This window comes from Zingiber officinale, chromosome 1B (assembly GCF_018446385.1).
Source record: "Zingiber officinale cultivar Zhangliang chromosome 1B, Zo_v1.1, whole genome shotgun sequence".
In the NCBI taxonomy this organism is placed as follows: Eukaryota; Viridiplantae; Streptophyta; class Magnoliopsida; order Zingiberales; family Zingiberaceae; genus Zingiber; species Zingiber officinale.
Genome location: NC_055986.1, coordinates 65147340 through 65166569, shown reverse-complemented (window position 1 = coordinate 65166569; position 19230 = coordinate 65147340). Strand labels below are relative to the sequence as shown.

The window sequence follows — 19230 nt, the reverse complement described above, 5'->3', positions numbered from 1 at the left end:
AATTAGAAAATAAAAATTAAAAATTATATATTATATATATATATATATATATATATATATAATTTTTTATAAAAATTTAATATAATACTGTTATAATAATTATAACAATTATAAGTTATAAACGAAATCCTATTCCTTTATAATATTATTATAATATTATTATAATAATTATAACATATAAATAAATCTTTTATTTTAATATAACGGTTTTAATTAAAACCGTTATATTAAAATTTTTATTAAACGAAACCCTATTCCTCCGCGAAGTCGCGATCATCGTGATTCCGCCGCCATCCTCCTCCTCTGCTCTGCTCGCGATTCAGAGCTTCTCTACTTTTAAATTGACAATTTACTTTGTTACCTACCGAAGATATGTGATCGCCGCCTCACCGCCTCGCCGCCTCGACCCAATCTCCGTCGCTGATGCTTCCAAGTAAGTTTTCGTCGTTTATATAAGTTTTTTCCCTGATTAAAGTGATCTCGTGATCGACAGAAGGAATCCAATCGATTCCTTTTGTCGCGCACTGTGCCGCAACTGGACGCACGCGAAGGCGCATGCGATGACGATCCGAACTTCACACCCTCGTGCTGTGTCGGTCGCGTGCTGTCTCGGTCGCGTGCCGGTGCCGATCACCTGTCGGAACGATAAAAGCCGTGAGTTTCGGGGGGAACGGTTCAGTATTTAAAACCATGCTTTGGAGTCCAATTTAAGCTACTGCCTCCATTACCATATAAATGAGAACACGTGAGCCGAGAAAAAAAAAATAGCCATGGAAAATGGCCTTAAATTTCCAACTATAATATTCAAAGCTTTGTTAGGCTCTATCTATATATGATCATGTCCGAAAGTCGGGAAGACAAATGTTAGGACGTGTCGCTCTTGCTGACCTATGGTAGACTTCGCTCCCGCCTGCAACACAAGCAGCGTCAATGCCGAGCCAGGGAAGGGATCCCGGCGATGACCCTCCGACGCTCAAGTCAATCTCCGGCGAAACAAGAAGAAGTAAAGAGAACTGTAGCGTAACAGTAGAAATCGCAAGAGAAGCATACCTCCGCCGATGTCTGGACCTCCCCTTTATATAGGGCTCCTGTAGCGTGTGTGCACGCTTCTTAAAGTGAGTACGCTATCCCAAGCTTTCCCTGAAGAGGCATGTTAAAGTAAAGTGTCCCTGACATAATACCTTAACAAGTCGAGCATATCTCTGAAGTGACAGTGGAAGCTTCCGCCGTACGATCCTCTGTCTGACCATGACGTCTGTCAGCGGCACTAGCCTCCAAAAGGATGTCGAAGGATCCCTTGTTGTGTCTGTTGCTTGGCCGAACGGAATGACCGCTCGGTCAGGATTCTGATATCCTTGCGTCTGCTGCCACACCGAGCGAGATAGCCGCTCGGCTGAAAGTCTTTTGCCCGAGCGTCGTCCGTTGCTGGGCCGAGCGGGATGGTCGCTCGGGCGAAAGCCCACTGTCGCGCCGAGCGGAAGAGTCGCTTGGTTGAAAGTCCTCGGTCCGTGTTGCCCGTTGCTAGGCCGAGCGAGATGGCCGCTCGGCTCGGCTTCTACGTGTCCCTTGAGCGTCAGTTTGATGACTCTGTGTCGGAGATGGTGGATCGGTGCTTCACACCCGGTCGGAATATGACTCGCCCAACCGGCCAAGACCGTCCATCCATTGACCGTCTTGACTTTGACCTCCATTGACTTCCACCGTGACGACGGGGCGGGGTCCCTCACCATCACCGCATCACAAGCCTCCTCTCCAAGTCTAGTTGAAGGAGGTTGTAGTCCGACTAACTTGACCATTGTGTGAGCGAATTCCCTCCCGATCGGCCTTCATTACTGTATGGACTCCGATCAGGATAGGCTCGATCCTCGCCAATCGGCCTTTTAAAGCTTGTCGTTCGGTCACGGGCACGCTCCCTCGATCCGATCGGGCGAACAGAGGTTTACACTTGTAGAACTTTTTCTTCGGGCTGTCTCAGGCAAGCGCGGACTATGCTGACGTCACCTCGATTTCTTGGGAATCGTGCAAATCCCCTCTTATTAAGGCAGAACAAGTTCCCACACCTGCATTAACTGCCGAACCGTGGGAGCATGCCACGTGTCACGTCCATTGCCGCCACACGCCTGACGCGACAGGCATTGATTGCGACGTTTGGCAGTTTAAATTCGACAGTCGGATCCTGGCCTAGGTTTCCGTGACCTAGATCCGACGGCTCTAGTTGGCCGAGCTCGGGGTTTATAAACCCGCTTCGTCGTCGCTTCTACGCACATCCTCGTTCTCGTGCTCTCCGACTGCGCTACTTCGGTGTTTTCTCGGTGACCTTCCTCGGAGATCCTTCGTTCCCTTTCTCCGGCGACCTCCTGTCCTGTCCAATAAGCTCTCTCCCCATCGTGTCTACTTTTGGGCATTTTGACTCATCTTAGAGTTCTGGTGAAACCCCTAGCAGTTCTTTCCTTCACCGGTTGTATTTCTTTCCTCCGACTGCCCCCTTTTTCCTGTATTTTCACGATGACCAGCTCTTCGTAGCCGTCAGCTCCCATCCCTGGACTCTGGTATATCACCATAGAATCTAGGCTTGATGAGGGTGACGCTAAGACCCTTAAGAACGCTTTCGAAATCCCATCCAACCACGAGTTCATTCTGTCTTCCTCGTCCGATCGACCAAATACCCCGCCGACCGGATGCATCTGTCTGTTCAGGGATCACTTTACCGCCGGTCTACGATTCCCTATCCATCATTTCATCGTCGCAGTTTATAAATACTTCCGCATCTCTCTTCCCCAACTCGTGCCGAATTCCTTGTGTCTTCTGTTCGGCATCATCGTCTTGTTTCGACTGCACAGCATCCCTCTTACGCCTCAGGTTTTCCATTATTTTTACCACCCGAAGTTGTCCGAGCCGGGGACCTTCCTCTTCCAATCTAGGGTCGGTTTAGTGTTTTTTGATAAAATGTCGACCTCCAACAAATACTAGAGGGAGTACTTTTTCATGTGTCTTCCCAAGCGGCCGGAATTCTCAATCCGCTGGTAGCTCGAAGTGGCACTGCAACCCCCACTGAATAGCTACAAGAATCAATCGGACTATCTGAATGCTGCGGCGATGCTGGCCGGTCAGAAGTACGACATCCACAAATTGCTGCTTGAGAATGTACTCTACATCTTTGGCCTCAGTCCGATCCGCACCTGGCTCCCGACCAGCCTAGGTATGCGACCACTTTACCCTTTCCCTTTGATGCTAACTGATTTTTCTTTTTCTCCTACAGCCGAAGTCATGATGCGCGCGCGAATGGCCGGCAAGGCTAAGCTGTCAGACGCCACGATTGAGCCGACGACTACTGAAGAGCTAGCGAGCCGAGGTCTGCAACCGGTCGGCTCCCATGAAGATCCGCTCGGCCTGAGCGAGGAGGCGCCCGTGGAAGTGGGCGAAGGCGAAGCCAACCATGCGCCGAGCGACGGAGCCACCACGAGCTCACAACCTCCATCCGCACAACGCCCCATCATTCCTGTCGAGGAGCCATCAAGTTCGGCCTCCTCCGACGTGCCACTGACTAGGCGCAAGAGGCATCGAGCGGAGCCATCTTCGCATTCCACTACCTCGGGCGTGCGACCAGTCAAGAGAGTCGAAACTTCGACTCCGTCTCCGCTTCCAGAAATTGCGGAGTCATCATCGTCCGATCGGACGCCCTCCCTGGCCGAGCTACCGCAAGGGACCATCGCTGCATCGCCCGTGGCCTTCATGCCGCCCCCATCGAAACCTCTGGCGATTAAACGGTCCGGTATCTTACCGGCTTTCGATCGGGAGGCCTCAGCTCACTCGGCCCCGAGGGGCCGATAATCTGTCCCGGCGATCCTCCATTTGCCAACGGAGGACTACAGCGAGCCGAGCACCTAGTCCCGGACCCCAGAGCATTAGATCCTCATCCGGGAGCCGCTCGCCGAAGTCTGGGAGGATGCTCAGGCCCATGCGGCGATGCTACCTCCAGGCACCCTAGCCAACAGTCCCACCCAAATGGTTATCGGAGTAAGTTCTTTAATGTAAACTCATGGCTTACCTCCGTTCGGCTATAATCTTTTCCTGTTTTCCCGCAATACTGGTGGAGAACCTAGTCATGTGCCACATGCTTGCATTTTTGGAGGATGAGTTCAAAAAACTCAAGGTCTCGAGCGGTGCCTCCTCCTCCCAAGGGCCACCGATCTCTGAGGTCGAGAAGCTAAAGGCCGATCTGGAGAAAAATAATAAACTTCTGGAGGCCGATCGGAAAAAATCCGCAGATCAGGAGGTGATGCTGGCTCAGCTCAATAAACAAGTCACCACCTTCGACAAGAAGATAGAGTGGGTCACTGCCAAGAAGCAACAGGCCATCGATGACCTTGAACTAAAGAACAAGGAGGCCCGAAGCCTAGCCCAGAAGCTTAAGGAGGCTGAAGATTTTTTGATGGTCGAGCGGAACAGTCGCTCGACCAAAGAAAAATCCCTCCGCAATCAGATGGCCTCCAAGGATGTCGTGCTAGCCGCCGCCAAGGGTGAGCTGGAGGGATCCCATGCGACGCTGGAGGGATCCCGTGCGACGCTGCAGATTTACCAAGATGCCGGGATTTGGTTTGAAACCATGAAGCAAGCCTACCTCCGTTCGAACGCATTCTGCGACAGATTCATCGATCAGACCCTTCAATTGTTCGACTTAGCTATCGAAGGGACGATCAGTCAGCTTCGCGAGGGGGGCCACCTGCCGACCGCTGTGACCAGCAAGGTCATAAGCCGGGACAAGCTGACAGTCACTCTGCCCGATGACGTATTAGAGATTACCAAGAGTGAGGCTAAGGGCTCTATCCTTGTAATCTCCCTTTTGTAAACTTAAGTATTAATGCATGTTTGGTCGTTCGGTTGGGCTTTTTCTTATTGTGTTTGCTCTCTGGTCTTCTTTTGGTTGCATTGTAATCCCATAATTCCTTCGCTCGGCTGTGGTTTTTATGTGCGTCTGCCCGATTTGCCTTTCTTTTTAAGTCACGGAGCTTAAAGTATTTTGGTACATTCTCCCGAACGAGCCGTTCATATGTAATTTTGGGGGCTTTCGGGCAACCCTTATTCGTAGTCAGTCGTTCGTCGGCCCGCGTAGACTTGGGTTTATCATTGCCGATTGGTTATTTGATAAAGCCCCAGGTTTAACGTCACCGCTCAACGATTCGAAGTAGGCCCGTGTTTAACGTCATCGCTCGACGATTTGGTGTAGATTCGCGTTTAAGGTCGCCGCTCGACCATTAATGGAGACGAGGGTTTAAGGTCGCCGCTCGACCGCTAGTGGAGACAAGGGTTTAAGGTCATCGCTCGATCGTTGATGGAAACGAGGGTTTAAGGTCGCCGCTCGATCGCCGGTGGAGACAAGGGTTTAAGATCGCCGCTCGACCGCTGATGGGGACGAGTGTTTAAGGTCGCCGCTCGACCATTGATGGAGACGAGGGTTTAAGGTAGCCGCTCGACCGTTGATGGAGACAAGAGTTTAAGGTCGCCGCTCAATAGTTGGTGGAGATGAGGGTTTAAGATCGCCGCTCGACCGTTGATGGAGACGAGGGTTTAAGGTCACCGCTCGACTGCAGGTGGAGACGAGGGTTTAAGGTCGCCGCTCGACCGTTGATGGAGACAACCATTTAGCGTTGCCGCTCGACGGTTTGATGAAGACTCGAGTTTAAGTTTGTCGATCGACTGTTAATAGAGACGAGGGTTTAACTTCGCTGCTCGACGATTCGATGAAGACTCGAGTTTAAGGTCGCCGCTCGACCGTTGGTAGAGATGAGGGTTTAACGTCGCCGCTCGACGGTTTATTATAAACCCGTGTTTAACGTCGCCGCTCGACGGTTTGTTATAGATCCGCGTTTAACGTCGTCGCTTGACGGTTGTTGGGGGCACGTGTTTAATGTCGCCGCTTGACGGTTGTTAAGGACACGCATTTAACGTCGCCGCTCGACGGTTTATTTGCACTCGCATCTGGATTTAAGGTCGTCGCTCGACCGTTGATGGAGACGCACTTAAAGAGGCCTTCGATTTTTTATTTAAACTTTGCCCTGCATTCGGCAAACATACAAAAGCTATAAAATACAGGCTTCACTTGCGCACCTCTCATCCAGCCCTATAGGGTTGAAGATGGTTCGCGCTCCAAGGCCTCTCGAGTTGCCTCCCTCCTTCGTCCTCCAAATAGTAGACGCCCGAACGGAGCTTCCGCGTGACCTTAAACGGTCCCGCCCATGGTGCCTCAAGCTTGGCGACGTCGTCGACCGGATTCACTTTCTTCCAGACAAGGTCACCGACCTGGACAGACCTCGGGATCACCCGCCGATTGTAATTCTGCTTCATGCGCTACCGGTAGGCTATCAGCCGAACGATAACTTTTGCCCTCGCTTCGTCCACCAAGTCGAGCTCCATCAACTTCCGTTCAGCGTTCCCTTCGTCATAGTGCTGCACCCGATTGAATTCTACCCCGACCTCCACTGGGACGGTTGTTTCGCCATTGTACACCAATTGAAATAGGATTACGCTGGTCGCCTCTTTCGGAGTCATGCGGAGAGCTCATAGCACACTGGAGAGCTCGTTGACCCAGCTACCCCCATGTGGTCGAGCCGAGCACACAAAACTCTGAAGATCTCCCGATTGGAGACTTCCGCTTGCCCGTTGCCTTGGGGGTAGGCCATCGAGGTGAATGACTGTTGGATGTCATAGCCTTCACAGCATTCTTTGAGCTCCCGACCAACAAACTGCCTCCTATTGTCGGACACGAGTCGGCGCGGGATTCCGAACCGACAGATAATGTTCTGCCTAATAAATTTGGTGACCAACTACTCAGTGATTCTGGCAAGCGGCTCAGCCTCGACCCACTTTGAGAAGTAATCCACTACCACTAGCAGGAACTTGCGCTGACCGATTGTCATAGGGAAAGGCCCCACAATGTTCATGCCCCATTGGTCGAACGGGCACGATACCGTGGATGCATTCATCTCCTCGATCAGTCGGTGCGGCATGTTGTGGTACTTCTAGCAGGATAGGCAAGTGGCTACCGTCCGAGCGGCATCCTCCTGAAGGGTCGGCTAGAAGTATCTAGCCAGAAGTATTTTTTGAGCTAATGCGCAGTCACCCGGATGATCTCCGCAAGAGCCTTGGTGCACCTCATTCAGGATGTAATCGACGTCTTCTGATCCGACACACTTGAGCAGGGGTCGGGAGAAGGCTCTCTTATAGAGTTAGCCGCCGATCATCGTGAGCCGACCGGCCCTTTTCTTTATCAGGCGAGCATCCTCCGGATTGGTAGGTACAGTTCTCGAACACAAGAACTCTGTCAAGGTAGTCCTCCAGTCGTTCGGGAAGGTGATTCCCTCCATACGATCGATGTAGGCCACCAGTGAGACTTGCTCGATCGACTGACCTATGATGATCGACGTTAACAAGCTGGCCAGCTTTTCTAACTCATCCGCCGCTTGGTTTTCCGATCGGGGGATCTTCTGTATAACCACTTCTTGGAAGTTGGCCTTCAACTTTTCAAAAGCCTCTACATAGAGTCTTAGCCGTGTGCTGCTTATTTCAAAGGCCCCAGATAGTTGCTGTGTGGCGAGCTAAGAATCCGAGTGAATGAGGACTTTATCCGCTCCCACGTGTCGAGCTGCTTGCAGGCCAGCTATCAATATCTCATACTCTGGTTCGTTGTTAGTAGCTCGGTAGTCCAGCCGGCGAACAACTGCATCCGGTCTTCCCGAGGTGAGATGAGGATTAAGCCGATCTCGCTGCCCTGCCGAGTGGACGAGCCGTCCACATATATCTTCCACGTCGCCGTCGGCTCGTCACTATGGACTTCTATCACAAAATCTGTCAGAGCTTGAGCCTTGATCGCCGCACGGGGTTGATATTGGATGTTGAACTCGCTAAATTCCATCGTCCACTTGATTAGCTGTCCGGAAGCCTCTGGATTGAGGAGGACTCTTCTTAAAGCACTGTTAGTCATCACTATTATTACGTGTGCTAGGAAGTATGGGTGAAGCCTCCGCACGGCAAGTATCAGTGCATAGGCCAACTTTTCGAGACCCGTGTAGTGAGATTCAGTATCCTTCAATATATGGCTCAGAAAATATAAAGGTTGCTGATCTTGGCCGTTCTGCCTGACTAAAGTCGATCCAACAACATGTTCGTTGGATGATAAATATATCCAAAGTGGCTCACCTGCGACTGGCTTAGCTAAAACGGGTAGTGAGCTCAAATACACCTTTAGCTCCTCCAGCGCTCGATCACACTCGGCGTCCTATTGGAATTTTGTGGCTCGACGCAGTATCTTGAAAATGGTAAACTTCGATCAGATGACTTGGATATGAACCGGGACAACGCCGTGATCCGACCGGTCAGCCTCTGAGCTTCCTTCAAATTCCGAAGCGGAGGCATGTTCTGTAAAGCGTTGACCTTGCTGGGATTGGCTTCGATGCCCCGCTCGGTGACGATGTAGCCTAGGAAGCGACCACTCTTTGCGCCGAACAGACACTTGCTCGGGTTCAGCTTTATTCTATATGCCCTCAGCGTCTGGCAGGTTTCGTTGATATCTGCGCATAGGTCAGCAGCTCGGAGGGATATGATGAGTATGTTATCGACGTATACCTCCATATTACGGTCGATCTGCCGTCGGAACACTTTATTCATTAGCCTCTGGTAAGTGACTCCGACGTTCTTTAGTCCGAACGGTATAACGTTGTAGCAATATGTTCCATCAGCCGTAATGAAGCTGACCTCCTCTTAATCCTCGCGGGTGAGCGGCACCTGATAGTATCCTTGATACGCGTCGAGCATACAGATCAGCTCGCAGCCCGCCGTCGAGTCCACCAGTTGATCTATCCGGGGCAACGGATAGAAGTCCTTTAGGCATGCCGTGTTTAAGTGGCGGAAGTCGATGCAGACCCGTCATTTGTTGCTCGGTTTAGAGACCAGTACCACATTAGCTAGCCAGCTCGGGAATTGGACCTCCCTGATGTGACCGACCTCCAATAGTTTTTCTATCTCCGCCCGGATGATCACGTTCTGCTATGCGCTGAAGTCCCTTTTTCTTTAATTAACCTCCCATAGAATTGTGGAATGGACGTAAGCCTAATTTGAAACACATTCGGATTTGGAATAGTCCAACACATGTGCTGAAGGGAGACGTTGATAAGTTGGAATCACGTACAAAAGTTCGCTTGATCGTGGGATATACTAGAGGAACGAAAGGTTGTTTGTTTTATAGTCCTAAAGATCAGAAGGTCATTGTTAGCGGTAGTGTCTACTTTATTACCAACGGTACAAGATGAGATACCATAAGTAACTGCAACACATGTCACAAATGATGCACAATTACAGGTAGTGTCTCGTCGTAGTGGGAGAGTTGTTAGGCAACCTAATATATTCATGTTTTTAGGAGTCTTCGGACTTGATCCCTGGTGAACATGAAGCTGACCCCTGAATATATGATGAAGCACTCCAAAATAAAGATGCAGCATCTTAGTAAAGTGCAATGAACTCTGAAATAAAATCTATGCATTCTAATCAGGTCTGGGAGCTTGTAGAACCATCAAATGTTGTAAAAGCAATTGGATGTAAATGGGTCTACAAAAGGAAAAGAGAACAGACGGAAAGGTGGAAACCTTTAAAGTAATGCTTGTTGTGAAGGGGTATACACAAAAAGAGAGAATCGATTATGAGGAAACTTTTTCGCCGGTAGCCATGCTTAAGTCTATCCGGATTTTTTATCTATTGTTGCTCATATGGATTATGTAGTTTGGCAAATAGATGTCAAGACAACTTTCCTTAACGGAAGTCTTGAAGAAAATATTTATATGAAGCAACCAAAGGGATTCATTGCGAAGGGCAAAAAAACATCTTGTATGTAAGCTCAATCGGTCTATTTATGGACTGAAGCAAGCTTCGAGATCTTGAAACATCCGGTTTGATGAAGTGATCCAGTCTTATGGATTCATTCAGTATCCGTATGAGTCTTGTGTATACAAGAAAAGTGACGAAAACATGATGATATTTATTGTACTATACGTAGATGGCATTTTGCTCATTGGCAACAATGTCAAAATATTGTCAAACGTAAGGGTATGGATGTCCAAGCAGTTTGATATGAAGGACTTGGGAAAATGTGGGCATATTCTTGGGATCAAAGTAATAAGGGATCGCAAGAAAAGGATGTTGTGCTTATCTCAAGCTTCATATATCGATACTATCCTACCTCGTTTTAGCATGCAAAACTCCAAGAAAAATTTTCTACCTTTTCGGTATAGAGTACCTTTATTTAAAAGGATGTGTTCTAATATATCAAAGGAGAAAGAGGAGATGAAGGCAGTTTCTTATGTTTCGACTGTAAGAAGCCTAATGTATGCGATGCTATGTACGAGACCGGATATCTGTTTTGTCGTAGACATGGCTAGCAGATATCAAAGTAACACAGGACTGGGACATTAAACTGCCATAAAGTATATATTAAAGTACCTGAAAAGGACTATAGATTATATACTGGTTTACCAAGCAGATGATTTGCTCCCTGGGTTACATAGATTCTGACTTCCAATCAGATAGGAACAATAGTAAGTCTACCTCAGGTTATGTGTTTACTTTAGGAGGTGGAGTCATAGTATGGAGGAGTATTAAACAGAAATGCGTTTCAGACTCACTATGGAAGCTGAGTATGTGGCAGCCTCTGAGGCAGCCAAAGAAGTTGTATGGCTCAGAAACTTCTTGATGGAGTTAGATGTGATTCCTGGTTTGTCAAAGTTATCACAATTTATTGTGACAACAGTGGTGCAATAGCAAATTCGAAGGAACCATAAGCCCATAAGGCAAGTAAACACATTGAGCGCAAGTACCAACTGATACGAGACATCGTAAAACGAGGAAAGGTTGTTGTCGTCAAGATTATATCAGCAAATAACTTGGCAGATCCTTTCACTAAGGCCCTTCCAACGAAAGCTTTTAATAGGCATGTTGAGGGGATGGGAATTAGATGTATGGCAGCATTTATGGCAGCATAGTCTTTTAGTATAAGTGGGAAATTGTTGGGATGTATACTATAACCCTAGCTTTTGTATGAACATCTGTTTTGAAATATTTTGAAATGAGAATCACTTTGATCAAATGTTTACATTTTATATTTATATATATGTCAATGCAATTGTCCATTTAATTTATATTGTAAATAATATGGTGTGTAGTGTCACACAGAAGATCATGTTATCAGTTCTTATAAATTATAAATAGTAACTCATAACAAAGATGGATTGAGACAAACCATTGAAACGGTTGTAGTATAATTTGGTATTAGTCTGTCTTGGCTATAAAATTACACTATGTGTGTATTGAGCAGGACCATTTATGGTTGTTCAATTTGTACTGACTACATAAAAGAATAGAACCTCTGCTATTATGGATGTGCGCCCTCTTAATCCCTATATAATAACAAGCACGTATATTTAGTATTTATTTCTTTAACTTATCAATGGGTGAGATTTATTCGTTAAATCAATAGACCCGATGAGTTGAGAAATAGTATTGTTTATATGGTGTGTTGTTGATTATAGAAGGAATTTGTGTCCTAATTATTTAGGCCGATGATGTCCCTTGAGGAATTTATAAGGATTATCTAAACCTGCAGGTGGACTTAGTCCGGCATGATAATAAAGTTGAGTGATACTACTCTTGGAATCAGATGTTAATTAATTGGGTTGTCAGTAACTTAATTAATTAACAGACATACGATATCTTAAACACAAGGAGATTAACGCACTCATGATAAGAAGGAGCCCATATTATAATATGAGATTGGTGAGGTAGTTCAATAATAACTATTTAGTGGTATGGATTATTATTGATGGACTCGGGTTGGATGTTCGGGCCGAACACAAGAAGTCCAAACCCATCATGAGACGTAAACTAATTCCTCCTCTAGGTCCCTGTTATAGCCTCTATATAAAGTTTCGTATTCACCCATCTATAACTTGGTTTGGTTTAACTTGGTTATAGAAAGGGAGATTTTTTCTAAACAGAATTATGTTATTTTTCTTTTTTTGTAACCGACGGCAAAAGTTATAAAAGGAGTAGGTGGTGCCCCCTAAAACCTAATTTTCCACAATCCTCTTCCCTCCTTGTGGTCGGCGCCCCTCTTCCCTTGCTAGGGCCGGTGGCACATAATTCCCACAAGCCTCCTCCACCTTCCTAAGGGTCGGCACCCCCTTCATCTCTCCTTCCTTAGGGTCGGCGCCCCTTCCTTGCTAGGGGCCGGCGGCTCTTGCTTATCCTCCTTGGTGGGTGGCGGCTTGAAGAAGAGGAAGAAGAAGAGAAGGAAGAAGATTAGAAGATGTCCCATCCTAGAGCCTCCTTTTGTAGCCAACGGTTTGGAAACCGAGAAGAGAAGGAGGGTGGTGTTGTCTTGGTAGATCGTCGCCCACACGACGTCCAAGAAGAGGAGAGGAATACGACAGAAGATCAAGAAGTCTTTAGCTACAAAGAAAAGGTACAACTAGTTTTTAATTCCGCTGCATAATTAGTTTTGTTTTCTTTGTATCGATTTTAAATACCAACATAAGAGGCCAGCGATCTTGTACTTCGATCAAGGTGTGTTTTGATCATTCAAGAACTTGCTTGATTGATCAAACACATGTTTGATCGAACATGCGGGTTGCTAGGAAAAGTTCTGTTCTTGTACAATTTTTGTACAGGGAAATTTAAACATAACGGAATTCCAGCGCCTTCAGAGATGTCCGGCAACTCATGTGTTGACCAGGCGAACACATCGTGGTTCTCTTTGAGGCAAGCAATCAGCTATGCCTTCTTCTTCTCTTCCAAGTCGGCAATGACGAAGGTCGTGGCTTCCGACCGGCTAGGGTGGATCTGCACCTCCTTTTCTTCATATACACAAGTGGAAGGTTTTTCGGTAATAGCATTCACCTTTAGTCGTGGAGTCTTCCGAGCTGCTTTGGCCTCGGCTTTGACTATCTCCACGTAGCAGCGCCGAGCGGCCCTTGACCTTGCCCACCTAGTCTTCCACCGGGAACTTTATCTTCTGGCAGTAAGTGGATACTCCCGCCCGAAATTCGTTGAGTGTCGATCGGCCCAAAATAAAATTGTAGGCCGATGGTGCATCGACAATTATGAAGTTGGTGGTCCGGGTCCTTCTTAATGGCTCCTCTCCTAACGAGATGGCTAATCTTGCCTGGTTGATCGGCAAGACTTCATTGCCCGTGAACCCGTAGAGCGGGGTCGCCATGGGCAGCAGTTCGCTGCAATTGATCTGCAACTGATCAAACATCTTCTTAAAAATGATGTTTACCGAACTCCCCGTGTCAACGAAGGTCCGGTGAATGGTGTAGTTGGCGATCACCGCTCGAATAATCAAAGCATCATCATGAGAGATTTCGACCCTTTCCAGATCGCTGGGCCGAAGCTAATCTGAGGCCCTTCGGCCCTCTCCTTGCTGTACCCTACAACATAATCTCCAACCGCTGAGCGTATGACTTTCTAGTCCGGTTGGAGTCGCCAGCAGTCGGCCCTCCTGCGATCATGACTATCTCTCCCCGGGAAGCGTTGTTCCTGTTTTCTTCTTCCCGGGCGGACGGCCTATTTCGCTCGGCCGGGATCCTAGAGAGATAGGTTTCCTCCCCCCGCTGATGGTGATGGCGCTCGGGCTCCCTTCTCTCTTCTCGTCGCTCAGTTGAGCGATGACGATCCCGTCGATCAAACGATGGGGAGCGACGGCGATATCCCCATGGGGCCGATCGGCTGACGATTGGCGTCAATCCCCGGCAATCCCGTGTGTTGTGCGTCGCCGACTAGTGGAATGAACAAAACATAGGCATCCATACCTTGCCCTTGGACGCCTTAGGCCGACTAGATGTCACATGTTGTACGACGTGCGCCCTGGTCTCTTGGTGCATCTGTGCTCCTTCAGCCCTCGGCCCCTTGGGCGGCAGATAACTGCTAGCTGGTCGACGCTCGATCGACGCCGAATGCTCAGTCGACGCCTCCTTTCTTCTGGCCGCCTGAGCTTCTTCCACATTGATATATTCGTTGGCCTTTTTCAGCATGTGGTTTAAGTCCCGGGACGGCTTTCTGATGAACGACCGAAAGAAGTCCCCTTCGGCGAGCCCCTAGGTGAAGGCATTCATAATGGTCTCGGACGAAACCGAAGGGATATCCATGGTCACTTGGTTGAAGCGTTGGATGTACGCTCGAAGCGCTTCCTTAGGCCCTTGTTTCAGGACGAAAAGGCTGACGCTTATCTTCTAGTAGCGTCGGCTGCTGGTGAAGTGGTGCTGGAAGGTGGCTCAAAAGTCTTTGAAGCTTCGTATCAAGCCGTCCGGCAGTCTTCTGAACCAACGTACGCCGATCCGGAGAGAGTCGTGAGAAAGACTCTGCACTTCACTCCGTCTGTGTACTGGTGCAGCGTTGCCTCATTGTCGAACCGATCCAGATGATATCTGGGTCGGTCATCCCGTTGTACGTCCCGATCGCCAACGAGGTGTAATGTCGGGGCAGAGGGTCTTGTAAGATCTTCTCTGAGAACTGCTTGTTGATCCGTTCGGGGGGCGCAGCGCCTCGGGGCGTTTTTCCTTTCTGCGCGTCCCGAACGGGCGCCTCGTCCGAAGAAGATCCCCACTCCTGATGTGCTTGAGCTATCTCCGAAGGGGTTTGGAACAGAGCTCGATGGAAGGGGATCGGCGCGAGCAGCACTACCCCTTAGGTGTCGGTCAGTCTTCAATTCTGTCCCCATACAGAGAGTTCTTCTGCTCGGTCTTCTTGCCCCGCTCGCCATCAGTCGCCAAGGTTGCAGGTTGCGGTGCTGACCGATCGGCTAGCGCTTGTTGTTGTCGTTGCTCCATCATCTTTGCTGCCCGTGCTTGCACGAGCATCTCCAGCTCTTCTTGAGTGAGCGTCACATCCAACGTCTTCCATTTCCTCGGCTCGAATTCAAGTGATGTTACGGCGTCAAATATGATCCTATCCGAAAGTCGGGGAGGCGAATGCTAGGGGTGTGTCGCTCTTGCTAACCTATGGACTTCGCTCCCGCCTACAACACAAGCAGCGTCAGTGCCGAACCAGGGAAGAGGTCCCGGCGATGGCCCTCCGACGCTCAAGTCAGTCTCCGACAAAGCAAGAAGAAGTAAAGAGAACTGTAGCGCAATAGTAGAAATCGCAAGAGAAGCATACCTCCGCCGATGTCTGGACCCCCCTTTATATAGGGCTCCTGTAGCGTGTGTACACGCTTCTTAAAGCGGGCACGCTATCCCAAACTTTCCCTAAAGAGACATGTCAGTAAAGTGTCCCTGACACAGTACCTTAACGGGCCAAGCATATCTCTGAAGTGACAGTGGAAGCTTCCGCCGTACGATCTTCTATCTAACCATGTCGCTTGTCAGCGGCATTAGCCCCTAAAAGAATGTCGAAGGATACCTTGCTGTGTCTGTTGCTTGGCCGAACGAAATGGCCACTCGGCCAGGATTCTGTTATCCTTGCGACTGCTGCCACACCGAGCGGAATAGCTGCTCGGCTGAAAGTCCTCTGCCCGAGCGTCGTCTGTTGCTGGGCCGAGCGGGATGGCCGCTCAACCGGAAGCCCACTGTCGCGCCGAGCGAGAGAGCCGCTCGGTTGAAAGTTCTTGGTCCGTGTCGCTCGTTGTTGGGTCAAGTGGGATGGTCGCTTGACTCGGCTTCTACGCGTCCCTTGAGCGTCGGTTTGATGACTCTGTGTCGGAGATGATGGGTCAGTGCTTAACCCTTGGTCGGAATATGTCTCGCACAACCGGCCAAGACCGTCCATCCGTTGACCGTCTTGACTTTGACTTCCATTAACTTCCACCGTGACGAGGCGAGGTCCCTACCATCACCGCATCAAAATAGATTAATCAAAGTAGAACCTACTAAAGAAAATTCATTGATGCCCCATACACAAGAATTAAATCATGGATCCAATTTGATTTGAGTTCATTAAACAGATATTAGACTGCCATTGGTTGGGTGGATGGCTGAAGTTTCTGTGAAAGTGATCTTTAGGAAGAATAAGAAGGTAACTGACGACAGAAAATAATTTTTTTCCAAAATCCATGTTCAAATGCTTTTGAAATGTGATTAGAAAAAGATCAGCAAACACAGAAACTCGTCCATGACATGTCAAAAAAAAAAGAGTGCGGAGAAAGTGAAGAAGAAGAGTAAGAGAACTCAACTAAAGTTCTAATTAGTTAAAATACTGTTCTGTGCCAATAGGCCACTCATTCCACTACTACATCAACATGTGAAACATGTTCGAGATGGCAAAACGCTTCGGAGACATCAACAATAAGAAACCTTGCGAGGCACTAACCACAATGACAATGATGAAGCTTTTGTGAGTTGTTTGAGATGACAACAAAGCTTCAATAATGACCTGCTTGAAACAACAAAGTTTCTACAACCTATCTAACATGACAAACTCCCCAAGGCTTCTACGAGCTGGCCAAGACAATGAAGTCACTCAGCTATAGACGGTAAAGATGATGGCCACTACAACACGTGATGCAACAATATGAAGAGGTAAGGTCATTAGGGATTTTAATTCTTTCTTTTCTTCACTCCAATTCTTTCCTCTTCGTGTCTCAGTGTCTTTGGCATCATGTGTTGGCACTATCAACACTGCGAACACGGCACGGGATTTAAACCCAGCTCAAAACAAGATTTCAAATCTTTGTTCCAACAAGACAAAATCCAAAATCCCTAGTCTTAATATTGAAGAGTGAATAAAAATGAATTATTCAATCCATATACAGACATCCAAATAAACCATAATTTGATATATTTTCAATGTTAGAACATGCTTCATTTTTCCAAACTAATATTTTTTTAGTGTGTCCCAATTAAGAAACAAGTTTGGTAAGTTTGAGTTGGTTCTAGTAAGCAAAAATTAAATTGTATTATGTTAATCAAAAGAGAACCATTATATATGGACTCTAGTGTAACTTAATAAGTATATAGTGGTACTAAATATGCATTTATAACTATTATATCGTACACTCCCCCACAAGCTATAGTTATTGATGAACTTCCAACTTGTTAAATGAAAATATGAAATAGAAAGTCCCATAATAGAAAGATAAAAAAACAATAAAGCAATCAAAAATATGATGAAGACATAGTGCTGATACGATGATACAAAATTTGAGAAAATTTCTGGCTAAATTGATTTTACTTAAGAAGAGTAAACATTGTCTTCTTTACTTGCATTGAATATCCCATAGAATACTTAAGGAGAGAAATGGGATTGGGGGAGGTAGGACATGACTTCCAATTCCCTTTCCTACCCCAAGTAGGACATGCCTTCCAATATTTCATGGAATACTTAAGGAGAGTTTAGGTGATAGAAACAAAAAAATTGTCTCAAGTTAAAGTAATAAAGCCAACCCTACCTACACATACATCGCATGAACCTCATGCATTGTGTGCCCTTCTTCTTTTTTTCTTTGAAAATAATATGAACAATTGATAGTCACTTTTGACTAAAATTTGAGTATAAAGTACATGCCTATGAAACAAATAAAATGTCCATTAGGTAAACTAAATGGCTAGTAGCCTAGTAGGATATCCTAATCTAGATAAGAATCAAGAAGGTTCTGTAGGAGTTAAAAGAGTAGAGTGTGGAGCATATCTGATCCTCCAATTGACAACATAAATGGTGCAATATGGGCACCAAATTGCTACAGGAAGAAGATGACAATGATGAGAAAATAAAGATTTCCATTGTGTGTGATTGCATAGAAATAGCACTAAACTTCTTTGAGTTAAAGGAAAGGTTCATTACTCATTAAAATGTATGGATATGATCAACCTGCCCAAACCATTAATCTGACAATTAAGCCAGAACTAGAAAGTGCACACAAAAACCCCCATTATGAATAGACTAGTCAAACCATTCAGGAAACCAAATAACGTCTATATTCTGAATTTTTTTGGAAATGAGAATAAAAATATACCTTGGCTGATAATTCCAGGGATTTAAGATATAGCTCATTTCCAGGATCCTACAATAATGTGAATTCTCATTGCAGCAAAAGACAAACAAATAGCAAGAAGAACTGGACGTCTGCGCAGGAAAAGTGTTACCAGCTGCACAGCCTCACGAAAGCATTGAGCTGCCTTCTCAAAACAAACTGCAGCAGCCAGCTGATCAGGCGTGTAGAACCCATGAGAAGTATGCGCGTTTCCCATGCACCAGAAGGTGTCGTGCTTGCTAGGATTTAACACCAAGGCTTCCTGTAGTTTTGATATAGCATCTGCCACAGAAAATCCAAAAGCGGAGCTCAGCTCACTTTTTAACCTAATTTCCACGTTACCAATAAAGTTTGTGAAAATCATTCTATAAATTCACATTGAAATCTTCGTTACAGACCTTCAACCATCTTTACGCAATCGTTCCCACTCTGGAACGTAGATAGTTCAAGAAGCGCTCCTCCCCACCTCGTGAGATTCTGAAAAAACAAAGAATCCCAAAATAAGTTAGCAATGAACAAAGAGAATGAATGTATAAAGAGGGCCTAAATGGACAAAGTCAGTGGAACAAACATCGGCATCGAGGGGGTTCTTGGCGTAGCCGGCCTCCGCAGCATTGCGAGCATGCTCGAAGAAGATGAGACGCTCGAAATCATTCTGCTGCAGATCCATGAATATTGGCCCTGTCCAACCCCGCTCCGACTCGCTTGGGTGGGGAATTAGGTTTCTGAAGGGCAAATACGATGCTTCGTTGGAGGGTGGCGGCGGCTTAGTTGGTCGTGAGTCATCCCATTCAACTCCACCCGGGGGCGTGATGTCAAAAATAAATCCAACCCGACATCAAATTCAAATCGATCTAAAAAAGATCAAGTTCGAATTGAATATTTTCAAATTCGGATCGAATTTATATTAGAAGATTGGAGAGTTAAAATTTTTTGAATTAGATCGGGTCGGGATCGAATTGACCCAGGTTGATTTAAATATAAAATTTAGTAGATTTTTTAGGGTTAAATCGAATTTTATTTTGAAAATTAAGATATTTTTATGTATATTAATATAATGTATGATAATGATAGAGTATTGAGATAAAAGTAAAAAAATTATAGAAAAAGTAGTCCAAAAAAATCGTTTTGAATCAGATTTTTGGGTTATTTGGGTTAATTCGGGTTGACCGGGTTGGTTGGATTTGAGTTTGGGTTCGAGTTTAGGTGTTTTGGGTTGAACT

General features: G+C 46.7%; 1 protein-coding gene across 2 annotated transcripts in view; it reads right to left on the bottom strand.

Annotated features, from left to right (window-relative positions):
* Nucleotides 1-18781, bottom strand: part of LOC121967660 (mitochondrial import receptor subunit TOM20-like) — a 45839-nt gene extending 27058 nt beyond the window's left edge. The window contains exons 1-4 of one of the 2 annotated variants that reach the window (XM_042518025.1): nt 18579-18781; nt 18406-18484; nt 18120-18289; nt 17990-18037 (exon numbers count right to left, since the gene is read on the bottom strand). In XM_042518025.1, the coding sequence (XP_042373959.1) occupies nt 17990-18037; nt 18120-18289; nt 18406-18484; nt 18579-18677 (396 nt within the window). In that variant the 5' untranslated portion in view covers nt 18678-18781. The remainder of the gene's footprint in view (nt 1-17989; nt 18038-18119; nt 18290-18405; nt 18485-18578) is intronic. The other variant, XM_042518018.1, reaches the window with a different exon arrangement.
* Between the last annotated feature and the right edge of the window lie 449 nt (nt 18782-19230).